The 12,500-nt window shown below is 52.0% G+C and overlaps 1 protein-coding gene across 2 annotated transcripts in view; it reads left to right on the top strand.

Moving 5' to 3' along the window:
- Nucleotides 1-12,500, top strand: part of fgfr2 (fibroblast growth factor receptor 2) — a 30,931-nt gene that overhangs the window by 11,939 nt on the left and 6,492 nt on the right. Inside the window, exons 6-14 of one of the 2 annotated variants that reach the window (XM_056436318.1) lie at nt 1,128-1,251; nt 2,087-2,277; nt 3,263-3,407; nt 7,361-7,554; nt 8,306-8,445; nt 9,808-9,929; nt 10,510-10,620; nt 11,241-11,431; nt 11,857-11,979. In XM_056436318.1, coding sequence (XP_056292293.1) covers nt 1,128-1,251; nt 2,087-2,277; nt 3,263-3,407; nt 7,361-7,554; nt 8,306-8,445; nt 9,808-9,929; nt 10,510-10,620; nt 11,241-11,431; nt 11,857-11,979 — 1,341 coding nt within the window. Of the gene's footprint in view, nt 1-1,127; nt 1,252-2,086; nt 2,278-2,504; nt 2,644-3,262; nt 3,408-7,360; nt 7,555-8,305; nt 8,446-9,807; nt 9,930-10,509; nt 10,621-11,240; nt 11,432-11,856; nt 11,980-12,500 lie in introns of both variants that reach the window. The other variant, XM_056436319.1, reaches the window with a different exon arrangement.

Raw genomic sequence — 12,500 nt, 5'->3', positions numbered from 1 at the left:
CACCTGACGGAGGTCACGGAGTTGCACCGTTCCAACACCTGACGGAGGTCACGGGGCCGCACCGCTCCAACACCTGACGGAGGTCACGGAGTCGCACCGCTCCAACACCTGACGGAGGTCACGGAGTTGCACCGTTCCAACACCTGACGGAGGTCACGGGGCCGCACCGCTCCAACACCTGACGGAGGTCACGGAGTCGCACCGCTCCAACACCTGACGGAGGTCACGGAGTCGCACCGCTCCAACACCTGACGGAGGTCACGGAGTTGCACCGTTCCAACACCTGACGGAGGTCACGGGGCCGCACCGCTCCAACACCTGACGGAGGTCACGGAGTCGCACCGCTCCAACACCTGACGGAGGTCACGGAGTCACACCGCTCCAACACCTGACGGAGGTCACGGAGTCGCACCGCTCCAACACCTGACGGAGGTCACGGAGTCGCACCGTTCCAACACCTGACGGAGGTCACGGGCCGCACCGTTCCAACACCTGACGGAGGTCACGGAGTCGCACCGTTCCAACACCTGACGGAGGTCACGGGGCCGCACCGCTCGAGTCTCCATGTGAAGCCTTCTTCCCGGTGACGGAGTCTCTTTGGATTCCTCCTCTACCACGTCCTGCCTCTGGGCCCCCGAGGGCCACAACACACTCCGGCACTGGTGAGGCTCCCTGGAGCTCCTGGGCACCGATGACGCCTCGCGAGGAAGCGCGGCTCCCGGCCAGGAAGGCGTAGGAGCAGGTTGGCCCTTTGGGGCCCTTTGGGGCCCTTTGTTGCCCTCATTATGGCGTGAGGCGGTGGAGGCGGTGGAGGCGGTGTCGTCGGCTGTCAGCTCCTTCCTTTCGTGTTGGACAGAAGCTCCCGAGCCGCCCAGAGGCCCCGGCCCCCCCGGGGGGGGCCACAGTCTCTCCTCAGCATTCAGATGACCTCTATCGGGAGCTCTGACCTCTGGATGCCTCACACCGACACCGTGTTGGATTTTTAGAACTGTGCTTGAAACTGCTTGGGTGGAGTTTACCTGGCGGAGTCCTCCGCCTTCAGCCTCGTGGCTCATCCGTTCATCCTCTCATCGCTCGGCTGCTTCTGTCTGTCGGTCCCAGAGATCAGAACCTGCTCTCATCCTCAGGTGCGCAGCCAGCACTGGACCCTCATCATGGAGAGCGTGGTGCCGTCGGACAAGGGCAACTACACCTGCCTGGTGGAGAACGAGTTCGGAGCCATCAACCACACCTACACCCTGGATGTCGTGGGTCAGTACCCCTCAGGGGGGGGGGGGCTGCAAATGTTGTTGATGTAGTTTTCAATTCATTTAATTGTATTATATTATATATTATTGCCACACATCTCTAATGTCACAGTGAGGATGAAGAGGGTCCACACACATATTTAATGTCACAGTGAGGATGAAGAGGGTCCACACACTTCTTCCTGCATTACTCTTTTGGGCTGTCCATGTCCTGCCTAACAGTAATCTGATTGGTCGGCTTGACCAAGATCTGTCCATCTCTCTTTGTTATGGGAAAGATGGAGAGGGCAAGGAGGAGGAGGAGGAGGGGGGGGGGGGGGTACAATAACAAGGCGAACCCTAGGAATGTGCAGGCTTAAGGAGGAGGTGGGGGAGGGGAGCCCTCTCCACAAAGATGGAAGAAGCCTCGTTGTTTAAACTGTTGATCTGAACTCCTTCTAAACCAGCCCCCCCCCCCCCCCCCACACACTCACACACACACACTCACTGCACCTTGAGGCTTTGTTTTGGAGGCCATGCAGCAGCCAGGCTTAGTGATGTCATTGTGTGTGTATGTGGCGTAGCGGTGGTTGCTGTCAGTGGGGGGGTAGTTAGGCCGGGGGGGGGGGGTCTTTGAAAGGGGGCATTGTTCAGCAGGTCTCGCTCTGTGTGGATCCGCGGGCCACATGTCTGCTTTAGAGAATGCTGATAGCGGGCGATGGGGCGCTGTGGCGGGGTCAGTGGCCCCGGCCCCTCCCCTCATGTAATACCGTTTCCCTCCACCAGAGCGCTGCCCTCATGTAATACCGTTTCCCTCCACCAGAGCGCTGCCCTCATGTAATACCGTTTCCCTCCACCAGAGCGCTCCCCCCACCGGCCCATCCTGCAGGCCGGCCTCCCGGCCAACGTGACGGTGCACGTGGGCGAGGACGCCCGCTTCGTGTGTAAGGTGTACAGCGACGCCCAGCCGCACATCCAGTGGCTGAAGCACATCACGCAGAACGGCAGCCGCTACGGGCCGGACGGACACCCGTACGTCCGGGTGCTGAAGGTACGCGCTCGTCTTCGTCAGAGGCCTCCTCTTCTTCGCCCGCTTTGCGGTTGTAGGTGCGACAGACCCGGTCGTCCCTGATAGGTGTCCTCCGTGCTGCCTGCTAGATTAGCCGGGTGGATTCCATGTGTCTGCTGTCCTAAGTGTGTGTGTGTGTGTGTGCGTGTGTGTGTGTGTGCGCGTGTGCGTGTGCGTGTGTGTGTGTGTGTGTGTGCGTGTGTGTGCAGCGCTCAGGCATTAACAGCTCTGACGTGGAGGTGCTCTCCCTCCCCAACGTGACGCAGAGCGATGCCGGGGAGTATATCTGTAAAGTCTCCAATTACATAGGCGAGGCCACGCAGTCGGGCTGGCTGGCCGTCGTCCCAGGTAACCCCCGAGACCCCCCCCCCCCCCCCCTCTGTCTGCCGTCGTCCCAGGTAACCCCCGAGACCCCCCCCCCTCTGTCTGCCGCTGTGGTTTCCTGGGCTTCGTCCCGGACCTGCTGGTCCTGGTCCTGCTGGTGGTCTCTTGGTGGTCCTGGGCTCACGGCCTTCTCCCCCCTAACGCCCCTTGTGTTCCAGCTGCTGAGCCCAGGCAGCACCGGACCGGCCTCTTGGGTCTGGTGCTGCCGGGTCCTGGTAGGTCCTGGTAGGTCCTGCCGGGTCCGGTTCTGTTGGTGACGGGAATCTTTTTGCTTTTTATTCTTCATCTGTGTTGGTTCTCATGTTGTGGTGGCGTACTGGGCTCTATCTGTGTTTATGAAACCTCCTCCTCATCCACATCCACCTCCTCCTCCTCCTCCTCCACCTCCTCCTCCTCCTCCTCCACCTCCTCTAGATGGACCTGAAGGACAGACGCCATCCAGCTCCTCTTATTTCTCTCTTGGTGTTTTGGGTCTCATTGTCTCTCTCTCCCCCCCCCCTCTTTGACCTGTCCTCCTCTCTTCTACTTCCCACCCCTCCCTTTGCTCTCCTCTTCATCCCTCGTTCCTCCTCCTCCTCCTCAGACTGCAGGTGTTAACACCACCGATAAGGAGATAGAAGCTCTGTTGTTGCCCAACGTCACGTTGGAGGACTCTGGAGAGTTCACCTGCTTGGCCGGTAACTCTATCGGGATCTCCTTTCACACTGCGTGGCTGACGGTGCTGCCAGGTACACTCTACTGGGCTCTACTGGGCTCTACTGGGCTCCACTGGGCTCTACTGGGCTCTACTGGGCTCTACTGTCCTATACTGGGCTCTACTGTTCTCTACTGGTCTCTACTGTTCTCTACTGGGTTCTACTGGTCTCTACTGGGCTCTACTGGGCTCTACTGTCCTCTACTGGGCTCTACTGGGCTCTACTGGGCTCTACTGGGCTCTACTGGGCTCTACTGGGCTCTACTGGGCTCTACTGGGCTCTACTGGGCTCTACTGTCCTCTACTGAACTCTACTGAGCTCTACTGAGCTCTACTGTCCTCTACTGAGCTCTACTGTCCTCTACTGAACTCTACTGAGCTCTACTGTCCTCTACTGAGCTCTACTGAGCTCTACTGTCCTCTACTGGGCTCTACTGGTCTCTACTGGCCTCTACTTCCCCTCTAGTCCTCCTCTTCCCCTCTAGTCCTCCTCTTCTCCCCTAGTCCTCCTCTCCTCCTCTTCTCCTCCTCCTCCTCCTCCTCCTCCTGATAATCGGTTCTCTTCAGATCTTTATTTCTGTTTGGAATAAAGATCTGAAGCTTCAAAATGTCCTCAATGATCAGGACCAACCGTCTGCATGTCTGTCCCATGTGTCCTCTGTGTGTCCTCTGAGTGTCCTCTATGTGTCCTCTATGTGTCCTCTGAGTGTCCTCTATGTGTCCTCTGTGTGTCCTCTGAGTGTCCTCTATGTGTCCTCTGTGTGTCCTCTCTGTGTCCTTTGTGTCCTCTGAGTGTCCTCTGTGTGTCCTTTGTGTCCTCTGAGTGTCCTCTGTGTGTCCTCTGAGTGTCCTCTACTGACAAACAATACACATACTGACAAACAATACGCGTACTGACAAACAATACACATACTGACAAACAATACACGTACTGACAAACAATACACATACTGACAAACAATACACGTACTGACAAACAATACACGTACTGACAAACAATACACATACTGACAAACAATACGCGTACTGACAAACAATACACATACTGACAAACAATACGCGTACTGACAAACAATACACATACTGACAAACAATACACGTACTGACAAACAATACACGTACTGACAAACAATACACATACTGACAAACAATACACGTACTGACAAACAATACACGTACTGACAAACAATACACATACTGACAAACAATACACGTACTGACAAACAATACGCGTACTGACAAACAATACACGTACTGACAAACAATACACATACTGACAAACAATACGCGTACTGACAAACAATACACGATTGACAAACAATACACATACTGACAAACAATACACGTTCTGACAAACAATACACGATTGACAAACAATACACATACTGACAAACAATACGCGTGCTGACAAACAATACACTGACAAACAATACACATACTGACAAACAATACACGATTGACAAACAATACACATACTGACAAACAATACACGATTGACAAACAATACACATACTGACAAACAATACACATACTGACAAACAATACACGATTGACAAACAATACGTACTGACAAACAATTACTGACAAACAATACACATATTGACAAACAATACGCGATTGACAAACAATACACGTACTGACAAACAATACACATACTGACAAACAATACACGTACTGACAAACAATACACGTACTGACAAACAATACACGTACTGACAAACAATACACATACTGACAAACAATACACATACTGACAAACAATACACGTGCTGACAAACAATATGACAAACAATACACATACTGACAAACAATATGACAAACAATATGCATTGACAAACAATACACGATTGACAAACAATACACATACTGACAAACAATACGCGTACTGACAAACAATACACGTACTGACAAACAATACACATACTGACAAACAATACACGTACTAACAAACAATACACGTACTGACAAACAATACACATACTGACAAACAATACACATACTGACAAACAATACACATACTGACAAACAATACACGTACTGACAAACAATACACATACTGAAAAACAATACACGTACTGACAAACAATACACATACTGACAAACAATACGCGTACTGACAAACAATACGCGTACTGACAAACAATACACGTACTGACAAACAATACACATACTGACAAACAATACGCGTACTGACAAACAATACACATACTGACAAACAATACACATACTGACAAACAATACACGTACTAACAAACAATACACGTACTGACAAACAATACACATACTGACAAACAATACACGTACTGAGAAACAATACACGTACTGACAAACAATACACGTACTGACAAACAATACGCGTACTGACAAACAAAACACGTATTGACAAACAATACACGATTGAGAAACAATACACGTACTGACAAACAATACACGTACTGACAAACAATACGCGTACTGACAAACAAAACACGTATTGACAAACAATACACGTACTGACAAACAATACACGTACTGACAAACAATACATGTACTGACAAACAATACACGTACTGACAAACAATACACATACTGACAAACAATACGCGTACTGACACAATACACGTACTGACAAACAATACGCGTACTGACAAACAATACACATACTGACAAACTACGCGTACTGACAAACAATACACGTACTGACAAACAAACAATATGCGTACTGACAAACAATACGCGTACTGACAATCAATACACATACTGACAAACAATACGCGTACTGACAAACAATACACATACTGACAAACAATACACATACTGACAAACAATACACGTACTGACAAACAATACACATACTGACAAACAATACACATACTGACAAACAATACGCGTACTGACAAACAATACGCGTACTGACAAACAATACACATACTGACAAACAATACACGTACTGACAAACAATACACATACTGACAAACAATACGCGTACTGACAAACAATACGCGTACTGACAAACAAAACACATACTGACAAACAATACACATACTGACAAACAATACATGTACTGACAAACAATACACGTACTGACAAACAATACACGTACTGACAAACAATACACATACTGACAAACAATACGCGTACTGACAAACAATACGCGTACTGACACAATACACGTACTGACAAACAATACACGTACTGACAAACAATACGCATACTGACAAACAATACGCGTACTGACAAACAATACACATAATGACAAACAATACACGTACTGACAAACAATACACGTACTGACAAACAATACACATACTGACAAACAATACACGTACTGACAAACAATACACGTACTGACAAACAATACATGTACTGACAAACAATACACATACTGACAAACAATACACGTACTGACAAACAATACACATACTGACAAACAATACACGTACTGACAAACAATACACGTACTGACAAACAATACGCGTACTGACAAACAATACACGTACTGACAAACAATACACATACTGACAAACAATACGCGTACTGACAAACAATACACATACTGACAAACAATACGCGTACTGACAAACAATACGCGTACTGACAAACAATACACGTACTGACAAACAATACGCGTTGACAAACAATACACGTACTGACAAACAATACACATACTGACAAACAATACGCGTACTGACAAACAATACACATACTGACAAACAATACGCGTACTGACAAACAATACGCGTACTGACAAACAATACACGTACTGACAAACAATACGCGTACTGACAAACAATACACGTACTGACAAACAATACACATACTGACAAACAATACACGTACTAACAAACAATACACATACTGACAAACAATACACGTACTGACAAAAAATACGCGTACTGACAAACAATACACATACTGACACACAATACACGTACTGACAAACAATACACATACTGACAAACAATTTGCGTGTCAGTGACCGTCTCCCTGACCCCTGGCTCCCCTCAGCTCTGGACAAGTCTCCGGGGCCTTTCTCTCCAGACTACGTGGAGATCGCCATCTACTGCGCCGGCGTGTTCCTCATCGCCTGCATGGTGGGCATCGTGGTGATCTGCCGCATGAGGAACACGGCAAAGAAACCCGACTTCGGGGGCCAGCCGGCGGTCCACAAGCTGAGCAAGCAGATCCCTCTGCGGCGCCAGGTAACAGAAAGTAGATAAAGAGTTCTAAAGGCATTTAACACCCCTAGAGGAGAACAGCAGAAATACAAGTGGTTGACAGGAAGGAGTTCATGGTTGCATCGTCCGTGACACATGAAGACTTCCTGTCAGCCGGAGATGAGCTGGTGGGTTGTAAACAATCCTCCTGCTGCATGTCTGGTCAACCAGAGCTGTGTGTTGTGTGTGAGCCATGCTTCCCCCCCAGGGGAGACCGACAGGTCGGCTTTCATTCTGCCGAGAGCCCTGGTTCCTGAGTCAAGGTAAGGCCGGCGTGGAGCCCGAGGAGGGAGGAGCCACACCACACGGGCGGCGCCGCTTCTCATCCATCCTTGAACCTAGAGAGAGATTCCACCGCCGTGTTAAAGCGTTCATGAGGAAACGTATTCATGTGAACCGAAGCTAACAGACCCAGACTCCTCTAGTGATGCCTTGGAGCTTTATCTATGAACCAGACTCCTCTAGTGATGCCTTGGAGCTTTATCTATGAACCAGACTCCTCTAGTGATGCCTTGGAGCTTTATCTATGAACCAGACTCCTCTAGTGATGCCTTGGAGCTTTATCTATGAACCAGACTCCTCTAGTGATGCCTTGGAGCTTTATCTATGAACCAGACTCCTCTAGTGATGCCTTGGAGCTTTATCTATGAACCAGACTCCTCTAGTGATGCCTTGGAGCTTTATCTGACCTATGAACCCAGACTCCGGTGATCAGCCAATCTCTCCCCTCCTGTAGGTGTCGGCAGACTCCAGCTCCTCCATGAACTCCAGCACGCCGCTGGTCCGCATCACGACCCGGCGGAGTTCTGCGCACGACGACCCGATCCCCGAGTACGACCTTCCCGAGGATCCGCGCTGGGAGTTTTCCCGAGACCGGTGAGGGCCTCGTGCACACGGTGTCCAGGGTCGCTCTGAGACCTCTGGGGTTCTGTGGGATCCAGTGCTCATGAAGTTTGATGTGTGTCATCGGACCTCAAAGGACTATCAGAACCCGCTGTTTGAGACCCGTGGGACTGCATCCGGGTCGGGTCGGATCACCGCGGCTCCTGACTAGTGGTTCAGATGTTGTTGCTCCGCCCACCGTGGCACATTCCTTGTATGTGAAAACATAAAAGGTTCTGGTTCTGGTTCTGATTCAGGCTGCTGCAGTAAAAAGGACCTGAACTTGGCCTCGTCTCTACACTCTCGCTCACACACAGTGGCACACATGCTCCTGATGCTCAGAGAAGGAATGCTGCTAATTACCAGTTAGCGCTGGCGGCTTTTATCAGCGTGTCTGGGCGCGGCTTCATACCAGAGCAACGAGCCGAGGCCCGGACCCAGTCCTCGAAACCCACTTCAGGCCTCTGGGTGGAGAAGGAAAAGGGAAAATCCCAAATCATAAACACAAAGGCCTGTTTTCTGTTGAAATGGTTGTAAAATGCTTGGACCTGAAACTCTACCATCACTCATGAGCGAAAGAAAACATTGTAATAAACGCTGTGGTGCATTCTGGGGAAAGCGTTTCGAGGTGATCTGAAGAGATCTCTGTTGGGGTTTTACTCCTCGCGGTCATGCCAGCGCCTGAGGGATCATGTTGGATTGCCGAGCGTGGAGGAATGCTAACGTGGCGGTTTGTGCGGAGGAAGAAATAACAGTGATTCTGTGGCTGGACGGCAGAATGGAGGCCATTGAGCGAGCCAGCGTGTGGACAGAGGGGGGATTGTGTGACTGCGGCGCGGCGCCGGGCCTCAGGCTCCAGGCTTTGCGGCATGCGGTGCAAGTGTTTACATAGCCGGGACACTGGGCTTTAGGGGCGGGGCTACACCTGCCAATCAAATGAACAAGCACCACGGTGCTCTGCGAGTTCTCATGGAGCGAGTGAGTGTCATGTCCTCGCCATGTGACCAGAGTCCAACACACCAGCCCCCGGGTCATGGCAATGAAAACCTGCTGAGACCTCCATCTGCTCTCGTCGGCAGGCCCACCGGCTAGCCGAGCGGGCTAAGCTCCGCCTGTGGACTGACTTGTAGAGAGTGTGTTGGAACATGCCATGGCAGGTGAGCAGCCTCTGCTCCATCGGCTGATCCTCGACATGTTCCTGCAGCCCCACCAGGAGGGCCTGGAACCGGTTCAACGACCCCTCCAGCTCCATCGACCTGTTTCTGCTCTGTGAAGAGATGCCAGTCGATGAGTTTCAGCTTGTGTTTCAGCAGCTAAACAGTCCCCCCCCCCCCCCCTGCTTTCTACCTGCTGCAGGCTGACCCTGGGCAAGCCCCTCGGTGAAGGCTGCTTCGGCCAGGTGGTCATGGCGGAGGGCCTGGGCATCGACAAGGACCGACCCAAGGAGGCCGCGACGGTGGCGGTCAAGATGCTGAAAGGTAAGCCCACTGAGGGTTCAGCAGAGGGGCGAGGCGGAGCCCGGGCGGGTATTATTGGTTATTGGTGGTTGCTGAGTGACGGCGAGGGGGGGGGGGGCGGGTTGTGTAGGTACGGTCTCACATACCTGACCCCAGAGCAGCAGCTGCAGCGCCGTCAGCACGCGCACAAAGAGCCAAGTCAACGGCAGCTCTGCTTAATGAAGCCAGCGGGAGCGGCGCTGGCTGGTTTCTGGGGGGGGCGGGGTCAGGGCCAGAGCAGGCTATCGGACCACGACCACGATCATTCTCTCTAGGACCCCTCCAGGCCCAGTCACGGTCCAGAGGAATGCAGGCATACCTGTGCTGGCTCGTGGAAACGGAGCCGGAGCAGCAGATAATGAAGCGTCTTTAATTGCTGCTGCTCAGCCCTGAAAGGAGGCCTCTGTAGTGTGAGAGGAGCCCACGCTGCCCGTCAGCCAATCAGAAGCTCCTCGACGAGGTGTTGTGCCATGGGGCGGACAGCGGGTCAAAGGTTAAAGGCTGTGTTTGTTCTGCTGAGGTTCCATCTGACAACCTCCCATCCTCCTCCTTCTGCTCTTAGATGACGCCACTGAGAAAGACCTGTCTGACCTGGTGTCGGAGATGGAGATGATGAAGATGATTGGCAAACATAAGAACATCATCAACCTCCTGGGGGCCTGCACTCAATACGGTGAGTAGGACAGCTCAACAAGGGCCTTCACTTTCAGATGGCCCTAACCCATCCTTCGGGCCCTAACCCATCCTTTGGGCCCTAACCCATCCTTCGGGCCCTAACCCATGCTTTGGGCCCTAACCCATGCTTTGGGCCCTAACCCATGCTTCGGGCCCTAACCCATCCTTCGGGCCCTAAGCCATCCTTCGGGCCCTAACCCATCCTTCGGGCCCTAACCCATCCTTCGGGCCCTAACCCATCCTTTCTGGCCCTAACCCATCCTTCGGGCCCTAACCCATCCTTTGGGCCCTAACCCATCCTTCGGGCCCTAACCCATCCTTTTGGCCCTAACCCATCCTTCGGGCCCTAACCCATCCTTCGGGCCCTAACCCATCCTTTGGGCCCTAACCCATCCTTCGGGCCCTAACCCATCCTTTTGGCCCTAACCCATCCTTCGGGCCCTAACCCATCCTTCGGGCCCTAACCCATCCTTTGGGCCCTAACCCATCCTTCGGGCCCTAACCCATCCTTCGGGCCCTAACCCATCCTTTGGGCCCTAACCCATCCTTCGGGCCCCGTGGTTGAAGACGGGACTCCTTGGTGCTCAGGAGGTCATGTGGGTCTTTCCTCCGCTGCAGGTCCCCTCTATGTGATAGTGGAGTACGCCTCCAAAGGGAACCTGAGGGAGTACCTCCGGGCCCGCCGGCCCCCCGGCATGGAGTACTCCTACGACATCGCCCGTGTGTCAGACGAGCAGCTTACCTTTAAAGATCTCGTCTCCTGCACTTATCAGGTGGCACGGGGCATGGAGTACCTAGCATCACAGAAGGTAAGGACGGACACACACATCCTGTTCCCACCCCGGTCCCCGGCTGGCTGCCTAGACAAACCTCACGTACTGCACACTGAGCGTGTGATGCTCTGTGGGCAGTACGTTTTTGCGTCGGGAGCCAGCATGCAACACTGTGGGAACGTTGTCTCCTAAAAACACGTCTCTGACAACCCCCCCCACCCCAAATCCCTGCATTGTCTCATTCAACCACAAAGCCCCTCTGTGTAGAAGAGGCTTCTCACAATGGGGGTTCGGCCATGTTGGCCCAATGCAGCCTCACGCTCCCTCTCACTGCTGGAATGGGACACAGTGTACTGTCTCTCTCACACACACACACACACACACACACACACGTGAACAGCGTTCTGAATGCAGTGAGGCTCTTGTCCTGCTCCCCTCGGTGACCCTCCTCTCCCTCACAGTGTATACACAGAGACCTGGCGGCCAGGAACGTCCTGGTCACCGAGAGCAACTTCATGAAGATCGCCGACTTCGGGCTGGCCAGGGACGTCCACAACATCGACTACTACAAGAAGACCACCAACGTGAGTCCCAGAGCGCCCAGCTCCGCTTCTTCTTCCGCTCTTCCCCTCGGCCGGCGTCTTGGCAGAAGCCGGAGGTTCCCAGGCAGCCTGTGAATGTGGCTGGAGCCTCCGTCCCTTGTTCCTGTCGCTCCAGAGACTCTCAGCCAATGAGAGGCAGAGCCAGGAAGAGGGGAGGGGCTTCAGCAGAATGGACCAGCGCTGTCTTTCTTTCCCAGAGCTGCATTGCCTGCACCACATCCTCATTTAGTATGCGTGGGGGGCTTTTCATCACATGCAGAGCTGACAACAACAACAACAACATGCCATGGTGTGGATGGTATTGATCAGGACAATAGCAGCAGGGACAATGAGGATCACTTGTGTTAAACTGCCGTCATTAGAGTTACACATTTGTTTTATTCCTCTCTTCCTGTAATGAATGAAGGACTTTATTATAGATTTTAGAATAAATATTTAACTTTCTCACCATTAGTCCTGCATGTTTTTATCGTAGTCAGTTTAGTCTTTAGGAGCTAGGAGGA

Source organism: Pseudoliparis swirei, chromosome 17 (assembly GCF_029220125.1).
Source record: "Pseudoliparis swirei isolate HS2019 ecotype Mariana Trench chromosome 17, NWPU_hadal_v1, whole genome shotgun sequence".
NCBI classification, from domain to species: domain Eukaryota; kingdom Metazoa; phylum Chordata; class Actinopteri; order Perciformes; family Liparidae; genus Pseudoliparis; species Pseudoliparis swirei.
This window is presented reverse-complemented; position numbering and strand designations above follow the sequence as displayed.